Source organism: Rhamphochromis longiceps, linkage group LG9, assembly GCF_057381845.1.
Source record: "Rhamphochromis longiceps isolate RC_006_pf linkage group LG9, R_longiceps_female_GT1.1, whole genome shotgun sequence".
NCBI lineage: Eukaryota > Metazoa > Chordata > Actinopteri > Cichliformes > Cichlidae > Rhamphochromis > Rhamphochromis longiceps.
In genome coordinates, this window is record NC_140565.1 from 31497786 (window position 1) to 31513846 (window position 16061).

Below are 16061 nucleotides of genomic sequence, written 5' to 3' on the forward strand. Positions count from 1 at the left end.
TTTACAACTCAGCTATGATTGATGACTTTCCCTCACCTTTGAACTGTGGGATCTCTCCTGTTGCGCTCTTGGGAAGACCCTTATGGCAGGCATCACTGGTCAGCGCCACAGTAACGCCACAGCTGCCCAACAGGAATCCAATCTGTTGGCTGCCGGCATCCTATTGGATGATACAGAACACGATGAAAAAAATAAAGCTGATGCTTTTGCTGTTCAGATATCTCATAACTACAGTAAATGCAGAGCTATATGTTTGTAAAAGACTTCTACTGAAGCACAGAATAGAACAGAACAGCCCTTTAATGTTATTGCACGTATACAGTGAACTTGCAGTTACACTTGTGAACATGCAGCGCTGGTTTAGAAGTGACTCTTGCTGCACTGCTGCTGCAGCCCAAACGTAAATTTTATGGAAAATCCTGCAGCACAAATGCAGGAGGGGGAAGGGGTTCAAGAGAGGCTACCGACATGCAGCAAAAGGCATTTCTGCTAAGCAAGTCATCACTGTGTAACCATGCCAACCCCTATGCTGGCCACTGCGCTGCAAAGACAAGCAGCTTTGTCTCAGAGTGAGACTAAAGCAGAAACAACTACGATACAGGATGGCATCCAAAAAAGAAGCTGCTGAAATCTGAGGTCACTGAAGGTGAGAGATCAGCAGTTGTAGCTGAGCTGATGTGTTTCCTGTGTGACGGTGGCGCAGCAGGAGGGCCCGTTTCTTGTGTGTCAACTGTATTTTTTTGCTTTCTGCTTAGACGTGATTATTTCCTCAGAAATACTTGTTGCTGGTAAAAGGCTGCAGCTGAAGATCCAAAACATTTTATCAACTGTCTGAGGTATGGATAAGGCCTCTGTGCAAACACGACTGAAATGAAACGCAGCGGGAGTCTGGAGCTCTGGGGGGGCGAGGTGAAATACAGATGTGGCCACAGCAGGTTTATGAAAAATCTAATTACCTAACCTCCAGTAGAGACTAATCCTGCACAAAACAGCTTCAGCAACAGATTTAAAGGAAAGGAACTAGAGAGCTGCAGCCACGGCTAAAGACAGCTGATTTGCAGTGCTCTGAAGTACCTTGCGACTTAGGGGCACCTCTATGGGAACAGGGACCACCTCTGCCAGCAGACAGCCGTAAAAGGCCACCATGAAGGCCACTGGGTCGTTGTTCGGAAACACCAACGCCACCTAGAAGGGAAGGACAGAAGACAGCACTGGGGTTCAGAGAACTGAAATCATTTTCTAAGGCTCAGAAAGCAACACAAGGAGTGAAAATTGCAGTCAGTTTCTAAGCAACACGCAAGTTCATGTAAAGTCACCAGCACATTTATCTGTATGCTCAGCACAAGTTAATTCGCTAGAATGACTAATATACAGCTCTCAGTGTTTATTTGCTTTTCACTGAGAGCTGAGTGAGGAGACTGATAACAGTCTTGTGTTTGTGCACTCAACATGAATCCAGAGCAGATCATTATGTCCACCACTGAAACGTGACGGTGAGGATAACATCACCAACACTGGGCATGTGCGTGAGTTTAATAATCATTACAAGAAAAAGTGATCGTGGCTACATCTGGCAAAAACACTGTGTGCAGCTCTTTTTGAATGAACAGAGATGAGGCCCAGTATAAACTGTGACGGGCAGGCAGAGCTGGCATCAAGTGTGCTCAACTATCTGAGAGCAGTTAAGGGCGGAGGGTGATCCAAGACCGCAGCACAGAGCAGTCGGCCATCAGTGAGAGTAGTTATGACACTGATTAAGTCAGAAACTGTGCGAACAGGAGGAGCTTTCAAATGCACAGCAGCTGTAGGAGGTCTACAGCTGCTTGAAAAAACCACGAACAATATGAGATGTAGAAGAATTTCAGCTGACGTGGCCTGGCACTGAAATCAGTTGATCTTCCCGCACTGTGGAAGGCTGAACTGAGGCTATGATAGACTTTAGTGCTGGGGATCAATACTCCTTTTATTTAAGAACACTTTAAGAAATCATCCCTTCTGTTCTCTATCAAACGTAACAACAGCCCTTCTTTTTGCCACAGCTGAACAGCACACACACTTCTGTATTATGCATCCTGCTGCTGTTTCTCACATTTATGCTGCACATATTTTTTTTATCACTGTTCGATATATCAAAATTCTTTGCACCACTACCCTCTCAGACCCATTATGCTTTTCCTAATAAAAATCTCCCCAGGAATGACTCAATGAAAGAAGAGCAGCGAGCTAGCCACACAGTGACATGTGCTCCATTAACCCCGACACCAGCCTCACATCTCCCGACTTTTTCTAGAGGATTTTCTGTTCCACTCCACAGAGAGCTGTTGGTACTGCTTTTTTTAATGAAAAGTTGATAACAGCCTCACGTTGCTTTGGTGTGTGAGCACCTCCCATTTATTGAAACTGGCACTGGTGGTCTGTCCGCTTTGCATATGCATCAGCTGCATATGCAAAGCGGACAAACTGGAATTGTAAGCATGTGATGATGTACTTCTTGCAATCTTTTACTGCTATTCCAGCAAATGTATTTTTCTGAACAGAACAGAAACCTACAGGAGGTCAAAAGCACCTTAAGTGCAGGTTTAAAAGCTTTTTCTTTGTGCTGAACAGAGTCAGGTTAGATTTGCTTCTGCTCGCTGTGCTAAGCTGCAGACTGCAGCTCAATATTCTGCTTACAGACATTACAGTGGTATCAGTATCTCAGTGAAGTATCCCCTTCATTCTCAAGGGAATACAACAGGAGCTTTATTATAGAGACATTGTTTGGTCAAATAAATAATAAAAACTGCATATCATCATAAATATACCAGCAAATATATAATTATCTGTTTTAATAGATTTAAAAAAAAAAAAAAAGCTAACTTGGCTGAACAAAGTATCAAAGGGTTGGAGTGAAGTGAGCACAAACAAAAAGAAAAAAGTGAAAAGTGAGAGCTGCAGTGGTGGGCGAGTGTGACTCACCCGATCGCCCGGTCGCACCATGGGCTCCTGCTTGCTGCCCAGTTTGTGGAGGATGTTGTAGGCAAGCTTGATGCTGCGAGACCACAGCTTCCCTGCAGGGAGTGGGACACAGGATATGAGGGTGCGATTGAGGGAGGGGGAGGGAGAGAGACTGAGATTGTGTTTGTGTGTTCTTGCACTTCTATTTTGAGGCAATTCAGTCGATAAGAGAGGAAAAAAACTGTCTGAAGTGATGACATTTAAGAGCTTTCAGCAGTCAGGAGAGGTCACTACTGACGTCTGGAGAATGGATGGATTATACTTAAAAGCAAGTGTCTAACGCACAGTTGGTGGACAGGTGCACAGGAAAGAGGAAATCATGTAAAAATGGTGGGGGGAGGGTACATTCCTGCACACTTTCAGCTCTGAGTTTATTAAAGATAGAATATTCAAAAAATGCCGCTACTTCTTTTGCATAATTTGATTTCCCTGTGCAGCCTTGTCATATACTGTTACAGAAGCTGCAAACACAATGAAAAATTGGTCGGGACCGACTTGAGAAACAGCAAAAAAAAGCTTTAAGTTGTCGAGATCCCGGGTCCTAAGAAAATCCCCAGATCCCAATCCGATCAAGCATCGAGGAGAAGCCCAGTTCACAGCAGGACCCACAGGATCATTAGGCTGCTGGTTTTAATGGCCCGGTCTGGTCATTATGTGTGTTAGTCTCAGGGAGTGTCTCATTATAGTCTACATCAGAGGTTCTCAATGTTGTGATGACCGAGTGTCAATTAGGAAAAAAGGACTCATGATGTTGTTTAATTAATACAAAAAATGAATGAAAAAATGAAAAGAAAGGTCAGGCAATAAAAGAGCTTTATAACAGAGTCATGGACATAACTATTCATGTGTAATTAGTACTTAAGATGTGTCTGTTCTGATGGATTTTCATTTATATATATATATACAGTGGGGCAAAAAAGTATTTAGTCAGCCACCGATTGTGCAAGTTCCCCCACTTAAAATGATGACAGAGGTCAGTAATTTGCACCAGAGGTACACTTCAACTGTGAGAGACAGAATGTGAAAAAAAAAAACCATGAATCCACATGGTAGGATTTGTAAAGAATTTATTCGTAAATCAGGGTGGAAAATAAGTATTTGGTCACCTCAAACAAGGAAAATCTCTGGCTCTCACAGACCTGTAACGTCTTCTGTAAGAAGCTTTTCTGTCCCCCACTCGTTACCTGTATGAATGGCACCTGTTTGAACTCATCATCTGTATAAAAGACACCTGTCCACAGCCTCAAACAGTCAGACTCCAAACTCCGCCATGGCCAAGACCAAAGAGCTTTCGAAGGACACCAGGAAAAGTATTGTAGACCTGCACCAGACTGGGAAGAGTGAATCTACAATAGGCAAGCAGCTTGGTGTGAAAAAATCAACTGTGGGAGCAATCATCAGAAAATGGAAGACATACAAGACCACTGATAATCTCCCTCGATCTGGGGCTCCACGCAAGATCTCATCCCGTGGGGTCAAAATGATCATGAGAACGGTGAGCAAAGATCCCAGAACCACACGGGGGGACCTGGTGAATGACCTGCAGAGAGCTGGGACCAAAGTAACAAAGGTCACCATCAGTAACACACTACAACGGCAGGGAATCAAATCCCGCAGTGCCAGACGTGTTCCGCTGCTGAAGCCAGTGCATGTCCAGGCCCGTCTGAAGTTTGCCAGAGAGCACATGGATGATACAGCAGAGGATTGGGAGAATGTCATGTGGTCAGATGAAACCAAAGTAGAACTTTTTGGTATAAACTCAACTCGTCGTGTTTGGAGGAAGAAGAATACTGAGTTGCATCCCAAGAACACCATACCTACTGTGAAGCATGGGGGTGGAAACATCATGCTATGGGGCTGTTTTTCTGCCAAGGGGACAGGACGACTGATCCGTGTTAAGGACAGAATGAATGGGGCCATGTATCGTGAGATTTTGAGCCAAAACCTCCTTCCATCAGTGAGAACGTTGAAGATGAAACGAGGCTGGGTCTTCCAACATGACAATGATCCAAAACACACCGCCCGGGCAACAAAGGAGTGGCTCCGTAAGAAGCATTTGAAAGTCCTGGAGTGGCCTAGCCAGTCTCCAGACCTCAACCCCATAGAAAATCTGTGGCGGGAGTTGAAAGTCCGTGTTGCTCGGCGACAGCCCCAAAACATCACTGCTCTCGAGAAGATCTGCATGGAGGAATGGGCCAAAATACCAGCTACTGTGTGTGCAAACCTGGTAAAGACCTATAGTAAACGTTTGACCTCTGTTATTGCCAACAAAGGTTATGTTACAAAGTATTGAGTTGTATTTTTGTTATTGACCAAATACTTATTTTCCACCCTGATTTACGAATAAATTCTTTACAAATCCTACCATGTGGATTCATGGATTTTTTTTTCACATTCTGTCTCTCACAGTTGAAGTGTACCTCTGGTGCAAATTACTGACCTCTGTCATCATTTTAGGTGGGGGAACTTGCACAATCGGTGGCTGACTAAATACTTTTTTGCCCCACTGTATATATATATATATTTTAGGGGGATTTATTTTGCTATGAGAGCTGTGTTACGTTTTGGTGTTGTCGGTGTGTTGCTTTTGGCGTGACTGTTATGTGTTTCCTGTTTTACTTTGAAAGTCTGTGTTATCTTAGTGTTTTCAGTTTACGTTTCCCTGTCTCGTCAGGTCTAATTTGCCCCAGCTGTGTTTCCCTCCTGTGGTCCATTCCCTGATTGCCCCTTCTATGTATTTAAGCCTTGTGTTTCAGTATGTCATGGTCGCGATCTTCCCCCCGTTGTAAATAGTTTGACGTCTTGTGTTTGGTGTTTTGTTATAAATAAATAGTCTGTTGTAAATACTTTCGTCATGGGATATTTTCGTTTTGGGATTTTGGTGGAGAGCCTTCGTGGTTTTACTTTCTTTATCTTTATTTTTCTACGTTGCACCCCGGTTGCCTAGGCCGGGGTGTAACATATGGGGGCTCGTCCGGGATCGCTGGAGGGTCCGAAGGAGGGACAGCTTCGGCCTTCTGTCTTCGTTGGAGGGTCCGTGGGACCGCTCCAGCCTTCATCCGCCTTCGCTGGAGGATCCGAGGGACCGCTCCAGCCTTCTGCAGCTGGTGGGCTGCTCATCCGCCTTCGCTGGAGCGTCCGAGGGACCGCTCCAGCCTTCATCCGCCTCTGCTGGAGGGTCCGGGGGGACCGCACCAGCCTTCGTCGTCTGCTGGAGGGTCCGTGGGACCGCTCCAGCCTCCATCAGCTTCGTCTGCCTTCATCCGCCTTCGCTGGGGGGAGGGTCCGTGGGACCGCCCCAGCCTTTGTCGTCGCTGGAGGGTCAATGGGACCGCTCCAGCCTTCTGCAGCTGGTGGGCTGCGTGTCCGTGTGTGCAGCTGGTGGGCTGCGTGTCCGTGTGTGCAGCTGGTGGGCTGCGTGTCCATGTGGGCAGCTAGTGAGCTGCTCGTCTGCCTTCGCTGGAGGGTCCGTGGGACCGCTCCAGCCTTCATCCGCCTTCGCTGGAGGGTCCGTGGGACTGCTCCAGCCTTCGTCGTCTGCTGGAGGGTCAGTGGGACCGCTCCAGCCTTCATCGGCTTCATCTGTCTGGATCAAACATTTCACTTGGGGTTACATGTTTGATTTTTGGGTGGGGGGAACTGTTACGTTTTGGTGTTGTCGGTGTGTTGCTTTTGGCGTGACTGTTATGTGTTTCCTGTTTTACTTTGAAAGTCTGTGTTATCTTAGTGTTTTCAGTTTACGTTTCCCTGTCTCGTCAGGTCTAATTTGCCCCAGCTGTGTTTCCCTCCTGTGGTCCATTCCCTGATTGCCCCTTCTATGTATTTAAGCCTTGTGTTTCAGTATGTCATGGTCGCGATCTTCCCCCCGTTGTAAATAGTTTGACGTCTTGTGTTTGGTGTTTTGTTATAAATAAATAGTCTGTTGTAAATACTTTCGTCATGGGATATTTTCGTTTTGGGATTTTGGTGGAGAGCCTTCGTGGTTTTACTTTCTTTATCTTTATTTTTCTACGTTGCACCCCGGTTGCCTAGGCCGGGGTGTAACAGCTGTAACAGAAGAGTTCAAACTTTTTTGTCCCCTTTTTTGCTAAAACCAAAAGAAATCAAACGAAATCAAATCAAAAACCCAACATGACTCTTAAAAGAGGAATCATGAAGAGGCAGACCAACAGAGGGCAAACAAATGATCTCATAAAGAAAAGAGGAAAGAGGGGACTGCATATGCACACAACAGGCGGTGATTGAAAAGGAGACCAGGTGAAACTAATGAGGGTGGGCGGGATACTGAGCAGGAAGTGAAGAAACCTTCAAAGTAACCAAAAAGATAAATAACCATCACAGACACCAGAGACAGGGGGACACAGAGGGGCCAACAAAACCACCAGATGCTTCTGTGGATGGTTTATCTTGTGTTGTTCCACCACTTTCCTGCATGACACACTCCTCTTCTCTTTAGTAAAAAAGTGAAGCAGTGGTTTAATAACAACTTCACTTTCATGCAGTTTGTTTCAGAGATTAAAATAATAAAATTAAAATATTATATTAAGTTTATTTAGGTCCCTTTTCACCGATTTCTGGTTGCACTAGCTTCTCTCTGTCAGCAGACTTCAGTCTATCACCCTCTGTATGTGCGAATGGGGTTAAGGTGTCACCGGAGTTGTTGACAAGTTGACAAATGGCAAATTAACCGTAACCAAACAAGAACAGACGCCAAATAGCCCCAAATGTATTTACTGGTCTGACAGCAGGGCCACTCCAGACAGCGTCAGAGCCGGGGTGTCAAATTCATTTTACATTGCGGGCCACATACAGCCCACTTTGATCTTAAGCCGGCCGGACCAGTTAAACTCCCCTTTCAGTCATTGTGAAGAAGTCACATATTTAACTGTGACAAAGCTGCTGTGACAAAGAAAGATGAATAGCCATGAGAGAGGTTTTTATCAGCAGGAAGAGCTGGAAAAGTTATGAAAATACAGTTAAGAGTCCAAATGTAATGCTTGTTCTTGTTTGTAGTGAGCAGCAGATGAAACAAGTTAAGAATTATAAATATAAAGATCAGGAGTGTGCAACATACGGCCGGCCGTACATCACCCCTGGTGTGAATCATATTCAGCCTAACCAGCATGCATGTCTGTGCATTTTTAAATTCTTGAACTAGCAAAACATTTATCCAACTGTAGCTCTGGTGGACATGAATGAGTGAGCACTAAGTGTGTGGTTACCATATGTGAGCACATAGAGGGGCTTCCCTGCTGTGTCCAGGCTGGTGAGGCAGGGGGCTTTCGGGGAGATGGTTCCCCAGCGTTGGAGAGCCGCCTCCAGAGAAGGAGGCCAGTTAGTGACCACCCCCAGCGGCTCTCCTCGCACTGGCATCATCTCCGCCCCCTCCGGCCGAGGCTGGTTAGGGTCGGGTTGCTGGACTGTAACAGGATGAGGCCGAGAGTTTCATGAGTGCACAGCTCACAAACTTTTACTGTTTATTTGATTTCAAGTGTGGCCGTGAAAAAAAAACACATAAACAACTTTTATGAACACAGATGTACTGAGGGGGACGTGAACAATCTTTTATCTCTTTTAATATTGAGTTCAGACTGCAGAGAGGCTGAGAGCGAGGCAGCAGTGGGGAGGGATTTGACTGGATTCAATCTTCAGCCAGTGCCATAAAAAATAGAATTAGAGTCAATTGGAAGTTTTAACCGCTACATCAATCCCAAGCTCAAAATTTTGTTGTATGATTATAACACACATGTTTACAACACACTGTCAAATGACTCCAGGATATGATTTAAAAGACCACAAAACTGGACAAAAGTATGAGTTTCCCAGAGAGTCGAAGAAACAGAGAGAAAACACTCCCAGATGGAGAGAGGCGAGCAAAGAGCAGGAAATATTTCAGTACGTTTACAATTTTAACTCTTTAACAACACATCTGTGCTCTATATGAACCTTTCCCATGACTTGGAGTGTCCACATGAAGACAGTTCTTTACATGGACGTGAGTGTTGTTCTCAGCATTAATGAAGATTTTGGTCACATTGGTTACCACTGCCCAGCATCTTCCTGTATTATTTTATTCATTATTATTAACTAAAACTAAAAATCTGACTGCATTTCCCATTTTTTTTAAATTCTGAAAGTTCTTTAACTGTCATGAACTAATTCAAAGAAAGAGCTTTTTAAAGGGTAGCAGATGATTATTGATCTGCACAAAGTTTATGGTCCACTCTGTTTGGAAGCGTCAAAATTCAGTCTAATGTCTGTTCACAGCTTGATGTTTCTGGAGTCAGAGTGGACCATAAAAGGCTGGAGTGCTAAGGCTAGCACACTTGTTTACCTAGGGTCTTTATATTGTAGAGGTAAGGTAGAGACCCTAAAATAATAGAGAGAAGAGCACATCCCTGTTTGAGCATGCGCTTGGCGACACTGAGAAGGATAAACTCCCGTTTAACAGGAAGAAACCTCTGGCAGAACCAGGCTCAGGGACGGGACGCCATTTGCCGCCAACAGTTGGGGTTGATGGAATAAGATACTAAGAGAAGAACTTTGCTTACCACGTGTTATGAATTTGAGACATATTACATGTTATGTTAGTGCTATGAACCACACAGGACCAGCACAAACCTGCCTGAGGGCGCACTGTTCTGCAAAAATCAGTGTGGCCTATAATACTGCATAACTTTTAAGTGCTAATAAAATTTAAAATGGTTTGTTTAAAAACATTTTCAGCCCCATGCAATTTTTATGAAGGAGAAAATTAGCTACACTGACTAATGTTGTTTCTTATTGTCAGCTGCCAACAGGTTTATTTCTGCTGTAATGTTTTTAACATGGGAGTCTATGGGAATTTACTCCCACATGGATCCTGCCTTGAGTGGTCATTGAAGGAACTGCAATTTCTGGGACTTAACCAGCTTACACGACGTTCAGCTTTTTCCAAAATTTCTTGAGACCTGCAAAATTAACATTCACAGTTCATTTATTTGCATGCATGAATGCCACCTCAGCACTGAGCTGTGTTTCTTTGAAAAAGCTGATTTTGCACACTGACCTGTAGCAAAGCTCATTATGTGTTTATTAAAGTGATTTATTAAATGAATCACTTGGGGATAGTTTTTTAAAATGAACAGAAAGACTGTTTTTACCTTCTAAAAGCTCATCAAAGTCATCAACAAAGAACTCTCGGAGTGGAGGTCTGCGAGGCTGCTTCAGCGTGTTCACCAGCTGCTGGATCTTAGCCGACACGCGACTGCTGACCGGAACACCTGCAAAAAGGAAAGTGGTGATGTGAACAGCTTACAAGACGATCATGAAAACTAAAATAAACCTCCAGTGTTACATGATGTGTTGCAAAGACTGAGACTAAAATGCTGCCTGTGATGTAAACCCTGGACAAATACTGAATGAACGATCCTGCTTTTCTTCTGACGTTCTTTTATATATGAGAGAGAAATAAAGAATTTGTCAGTCCTGTAAGCAAACAGTTCAAGCTTCAGAATGTTTTAAACCACAGACTGTATATAAATGATGTAAAGTAAAGTAAGTAAAGTAAAATTTTATTTATATAGCACCTTTCAAGATAAAATCACAAAGTGCTTTACAGAGGCAGAAAACAGACATTAAAATCTCAAACAAAACAAAATCAACCAAAAGCGAGTTTAAACAGATGCGTTTTTAACTGCTTTTTAAAAGACATGACTGAGTCCACAGATCTCCAACTCAAAGGGAGCGAGCTCCAGAGTCTGAGAGCACTGATACAAACGCTCTGTCACCTTTTGTTTTTAACCCTGTATGCTGGACAACCAGCAACCCCTGGTCACAAGACCTCAGGGACCTGCTGGGGTGATAAGGAAGAAGAAGATCACTTATGTAAGTTGGAGCTACACCGTGCAGGGCCCTATAAGTCATGATTATGATCTTAAATTGGACCCTGAACTTGACAGGGAGCCAATGCAGTTGAATCAGCAGGGGAGTATTTGTGATGCTTTATCAGAAGCCTAGCAGCAGCATTTTGAACACCCTGCATTCATTCAAGGGAGGCATTACTTAAACCTTAAACAAGGAATTACAATAGTCTAAGCGAGATGAAACAAAAACATGAATAATCATTTCCAATTCAGAACGTGACACAATGGGACTCAGCAATTTCTTAAATGGTAAAAACAAGAGCGAACCAAAGATTTAACGTGTGTGTCCAGCGTCAGAGCTGGATCAACTGTAACACCAAGGTTCCTAATGGAGGATTTAATATAAGAAGCAAGAGGGCCTCGATTTTTAACCACGAGGGGAACACATTTCTAGCCAACGTAAACCATTAACCATTCAAGGTTAGTGAAATATGGTACTTTTGGACCTGGAGGCGTCCCCCCTCTGGGTCTATTAAACAGAATGCAGGCTTGAAGCACTGCAACATTTGTACAATCTACAGTCTAAACATTGCATTTCAACAGTTTTTTAGACTCCTGGCTCTGTATGATGTCATGTGAGAATATCCCTTATAAGGTCATCTCGAGCACACGGGTCTGAGGAAAGCTGGCTTAAAGAGGGAGGAGCTAAAGCAGGTTGTTTCTGACAGAAGATGAACTTGGGTGCTGCACCAAGAGCCTGGTACATGATAAATATGGATTAATTTGGACTGTAAATAATAAAATACTAATCAAGTACAAGCCAATAATAAATGTATGAAGATGGAAATTTGCAGATTGGCTTCCCTTTAAGGCACTGAATTAGAAACTCTGTATTTTTGGCACAAGGCTCTGCTAAGTGGACCACAGCCTGTGATTATTCTGAGGAGCTCTCAGCTCTCTAACTGACTGTGTGATTGTGAAACATGCTGAAGAAAGAACAACAAAGGTGCTCTGTCAGCTCTGCTTAGAAAAATAAATGGTAAAAAAGTCCAATCTGTCTTCCAGGGGACTGACATCAACACAAACCGTGTAATTGGCCAGTTCTCTGAGGCACTGGTCCAATTTGAGCTCACTTCCTGATTAAAGAGTTGCTATTTTTATCAGACGGTCTCCAGTATTTTTATTCAGAGGCTCCAGCTGGGAGCTGGCTAAAGGTGTGACGTTGGCGGTGACTCCTACCATCGCCTGTCTCCATGCGCTCCGCGTTGCCGTATTTCTGCGTGTTCCTGGCAATGGTTCCCATATTGGCCATGTGGTGACGCTCAGTGTGGGAGTGGGACGAGTCCGACGAGTATCCCGTCACGTCCGGCGGGGCCGAGTGGTTCTCTGTGAGGCAGATGGAGAGAGAGCTGAAACAGACAGCGGTGACTCACTGTTCACCTTTATCACTGCTCTGTTTGTCAAGTGCCGTGTGTTATAGAGTCCACGGGCAATTAGACACGTTCTGATGGTCATCTTGTTTCACTGCTGATTTGGGTCACAGCCCTGACAAACACAGGAGTCAGCAGGGTCTGGAATAGCTGCGCTTCAAAACATCACAAGTGTAAAGCTTTCAACGGAAAACTTCTTCTCCAAACATCAATAACAACAGACATTTTTGGTCATATTAAAGGTGCACTTTGTAGCTATCCTGTACAGAATTAAACTAAACCTTTTACCACCAGGGGGCAGCATTTTACCAGCACATGTGTGCAGTCTTTTTCAAGATATGCAGCTGTTTAGCTTTATATATTTCTTTTCAGCCAAACCTATTTTCTAAAGAGAAGTTGCATTGACTCACTGGTATTACACAAAATTGCAGCTAAGCATCAAGTCGACTTGAGTCAATACCTCACAGTCTTCTTCCACATTTTATGGAGTGATTTAGTGCATTTTCAAAGGTTTTAAAAACGGAAATTGATAAGAAAATGATTTAATGTCCACATACTGTTTTGGGAATAGCTGACATTTCTTCTCTTAACCTGCTGAGGTCTATTCGGCCATCCGTGGTGACTCCAACTCTAAATGTAACCCTAACCTTTACTTAAACAGTTCCCCCGAGTCATTCTGTGTAATTTTAAACTGTTCACATCACACATTCACACACATTCTGCCTTTCTCCAAACTCAAGGTTGGGGTTACCACCTATCATGTCTTATCATGAATGGTGATTAAAGGCTGCATTATTTTGATTGTTTATACTCACTAAGGCATTCTGCAGGCATTCTGCATCTTCAGAGACTCTGAAAAAGGTGAAACCTACCCTCTGACTCCAGCGGCGGAGGCCACAGCATGTCGGAGCCAAACTCACAGGACCGTCGCAGAGAGCCGCCGTTCTCCGCTATACTAAGCGCTCCCTTCCTCTTCAGAGACAGGTGGCCGATACCTGAAGGAGCAATAAACAGCTGTATCACAGTCAAATACTGTGTATTACTGCAAAGACTCTTGGGCTGCACTCCTATTGGGCCATAACGGTACTGCAAGACCCACGAAATTCTAGTCCTCCTTGTTACAACCTCAGTTGTGTCAGAAAATGAAAACTGACTTCTTTGATCTCTTTTACCTTGTTTTCACTCTTTGTAGACCAAATGCTTTATCAGTAATAATCATTGGGTTAAACTATAATAAAAATTATATGAATTTCCTCATTTTAGGAATCACCTTTATTAAAAGACACAGGTGAAAATTCAAAATGCTGGAGCTGTATTAGGAAAAATGCACGAGAGGACTGAAGTCTTACCGTGGTGCGACTGTGACAGGTGGCTCTGCTGGTGGTGCGACTGGCCCAGGTGCGCCAGGTGCGCGTGCGCCAGGTGCGAGATGTGCATGTGCGCCAGCGAGTCGGCTAGCCGTCCGGCATTACCGCTGCCTCCGCTCTGCGTGGACGAGGACGAGGAGGAGGTGGAGCCTAGGTGGGCGGGGCCTAGTTGGGAAGGGCGGCTCATCCAGTGCTCCATGCCCGACATGTCGTCACCTGGCCCCGCCTCCTCCTCTGAGCCCGACGAGGAGTCTGAGCACAGGGGGGACAGACCTAGTGAGGGTCAGTAGCCGCCATTATATGTTAATAACAGAACTTTCACAGCATAAAACTAACAATAATAAATAAGCAGGAACTGAAATGAGTGCTAACACAATTTAAGACCTTTAAACAATATTAGTAAACAATTCAGCAGTTTGGGAGACTAGCTTCTTCCAACTAAATTAAATGATAAACACTGCTATGACGCCAGAGCCATTTGTTTGCTAGGTTAGCTCGGCATCCAATTTAGCTCAAGAGAAAAGTTTGTGTTAATGTCCCAGCTCTAATCCTTTTTGGTTCTTTGTTTTTCTAGAGAAATAATCAGATAAAACATCTTATTTAGTGAATTAGAGGCTCACTTTCTTATTGTTACGCTAAGCTAACCGTGCCCTAACTAAGTGCTTGAATGAGAATGGTATTAAAATTCTTCTTAGCAAGAAACTGGTTAAGTCATTTGTTTATGGGATTTGAAATAGCTCTGACCAAAGTGGACAGGTTGTGTTGCATCAAGTTTGTGCTGCTAAATGTAAAGAAATAACGCGATAAAGTTGTTTTTGCTCAATGTGTTTTATGCAAGGTTGAAATTGCTAACTTTTTAGTTTTGCATGTCTGTTTGTGGTTTTTCTTGATATTACGTTCTTCATGACACTAGCTGATGACACTACGAGATGTGTGAGTTACGGAGAAGTTAGCAGGGCTTCAGAACGAAGAGGGGGAAATACAAACTGTAGGTTCCAGCGATAATCATGGAGAATGTATTTGGACAACGATGAGCTCAGAGCTAATCGAGACCCAGAGGGAACACAGTGAGCGCGGGATGTTAACCTAAGTACAGCAATTGCACTGTTTTTGTTATTCGAAGTGATGTAATCGTGGACGTTTTCCTGTGAAGTCATGTTTTTCTGGCCTGATTATTGAACTGCAGCTGTGGAATGTGTCTATATTACTCGCCAAGGGAATTGTTTTTTCATCATTCAGTTTGAATTCAGCTAACACAGAGATAATCCACATAACTGTGCTTGTGAAGAAAGACTATGGTTAATAAATGGATACCCCAAACCACCTCATACAACATTTACTGAACCAGTAGGCACTTTGTCTTCTTCCTGTATTTATATTTAGGTCTTGATACAATGAGCCCTGCACTTTTTTCCATTTCACAAAGCTCCTTTTTGGGTCACATTAAGGTCATTTTGAGCTGGGTTGTTTTTCATGCTTTGGCTGTTTTTACATAGTAATTTTCCGACTTTTTGGATAAATAGAATATATCTATACATATCTATTTATGCAAAAGAAAAACTAGAAGCATACAAATCTCTTGATGCATATTATTTTTCACCTAACCCGTGTGGCTGCACATGCGCCTGAAAATCGTGTTTTACACCAATTTTCTACGCTGGATTTATTTCTGATCAAACATTCTGATTTCCTGTGGGCTTGCTCGCCTCCCTTGTTTGAGGTCCCACTCCTGTGCCACCCCACATCCCTTCATTTATACCCAGCGTGGCATTTAATCCATGACTACTGATCCACATCTGAGCCTGGTAATAAGAAACAGATCTGAATTGAGTGTTTTTAAGACAATTGTCTCCAGTCAGTATTACAATGGTTCAGAAAAAGCCTGGAGACCATGATTAATTCTGTTCACCACTGAAGTTTGATGAGCTTTGGGCGAAAATGTCAATAATTAGTCAGCTAAGGTAGTAACAACCACGAGAACCAATTTAGGTAAAACTGGCTTTGGGCTGCACTTTAGGAAAAAGGCTGAATTTACTTCTTTAAACGAGTTCATTGTGTGAACACGGAGGAGCAGTAAACATAACATGGGGATTCAGTTTCCGCTCTGACTTTCCTATAACAGGAAGCAAGTAAGTGTCCCGTGTCGACCACTGAGGCTCATGAGTAAGACGAGCCTTTGGGGTGATGTTGGGATCGCTTAAGAATTTTCTCAAAGGTTAAAAAGCAAATTGGCAGTGAACAAAGTTATTACATTTTCTCCATTAAAATCCAATCAGCAGCAAAATTATACCGTCAACTCCAATTATGTTCAATCTAATGAGCTCATATTTGAGGTAAAGGTCAGCTCCGACTTTCCCCCTTCGTCCATGTTTTTTGCAGTTGCAAATACGCAGAATAGTCAGCTACTAATCGGTGTTTTTCCT

At 43.5% G+C, this 16061-nt stretch overlaps 1 protein-coding gene across 4 annotated transcripts in view; it reads right to left on the reverse strand.

The window, feature by feature from the left end:
- The window catches only part of LOC146662579 (disco-interacting protein 2 homolog C-like), an 80498-nt gene that overhangs the window by 35917 nt on the left and 28520 nt on the right, over nt 1-16061 (reverse strand). For 3 of the 4 annotated variants that reach the window (XM_085419283.1, XM_085419280.1, XM_085419284.1), the window contains 8 exons: nt 13621-13911; nt 13144-13266; nt 12081-12227; nt 10140-10259; nt 8220-8417; nt 2959-3050; nt 1075-1185; nt 37-160 (listed from right to left, as the gene is read on the reverse strand). In XM_085419283.1, coding sequence (XP_085275409.1) covers nt 37-160; nt 1075-1185; nt 2959-3050; nt 8220-8417; nt 10140-10259; nt 12081-12227; nt 13144-13266; nt 13621-13911 — 1206 coding nt within the window. The remainder of the gene's footprint in view (nt 1-36; nt 161-1074; nt 1186-2958; nt 3051-8219; nt 8418-10139; nt 10260-12080; nt 12228-13143; nt 13267-13620; nt 13912-16061) is intronic. The other variant, XM_085419282.1, reaches the window with a different exon arrangement.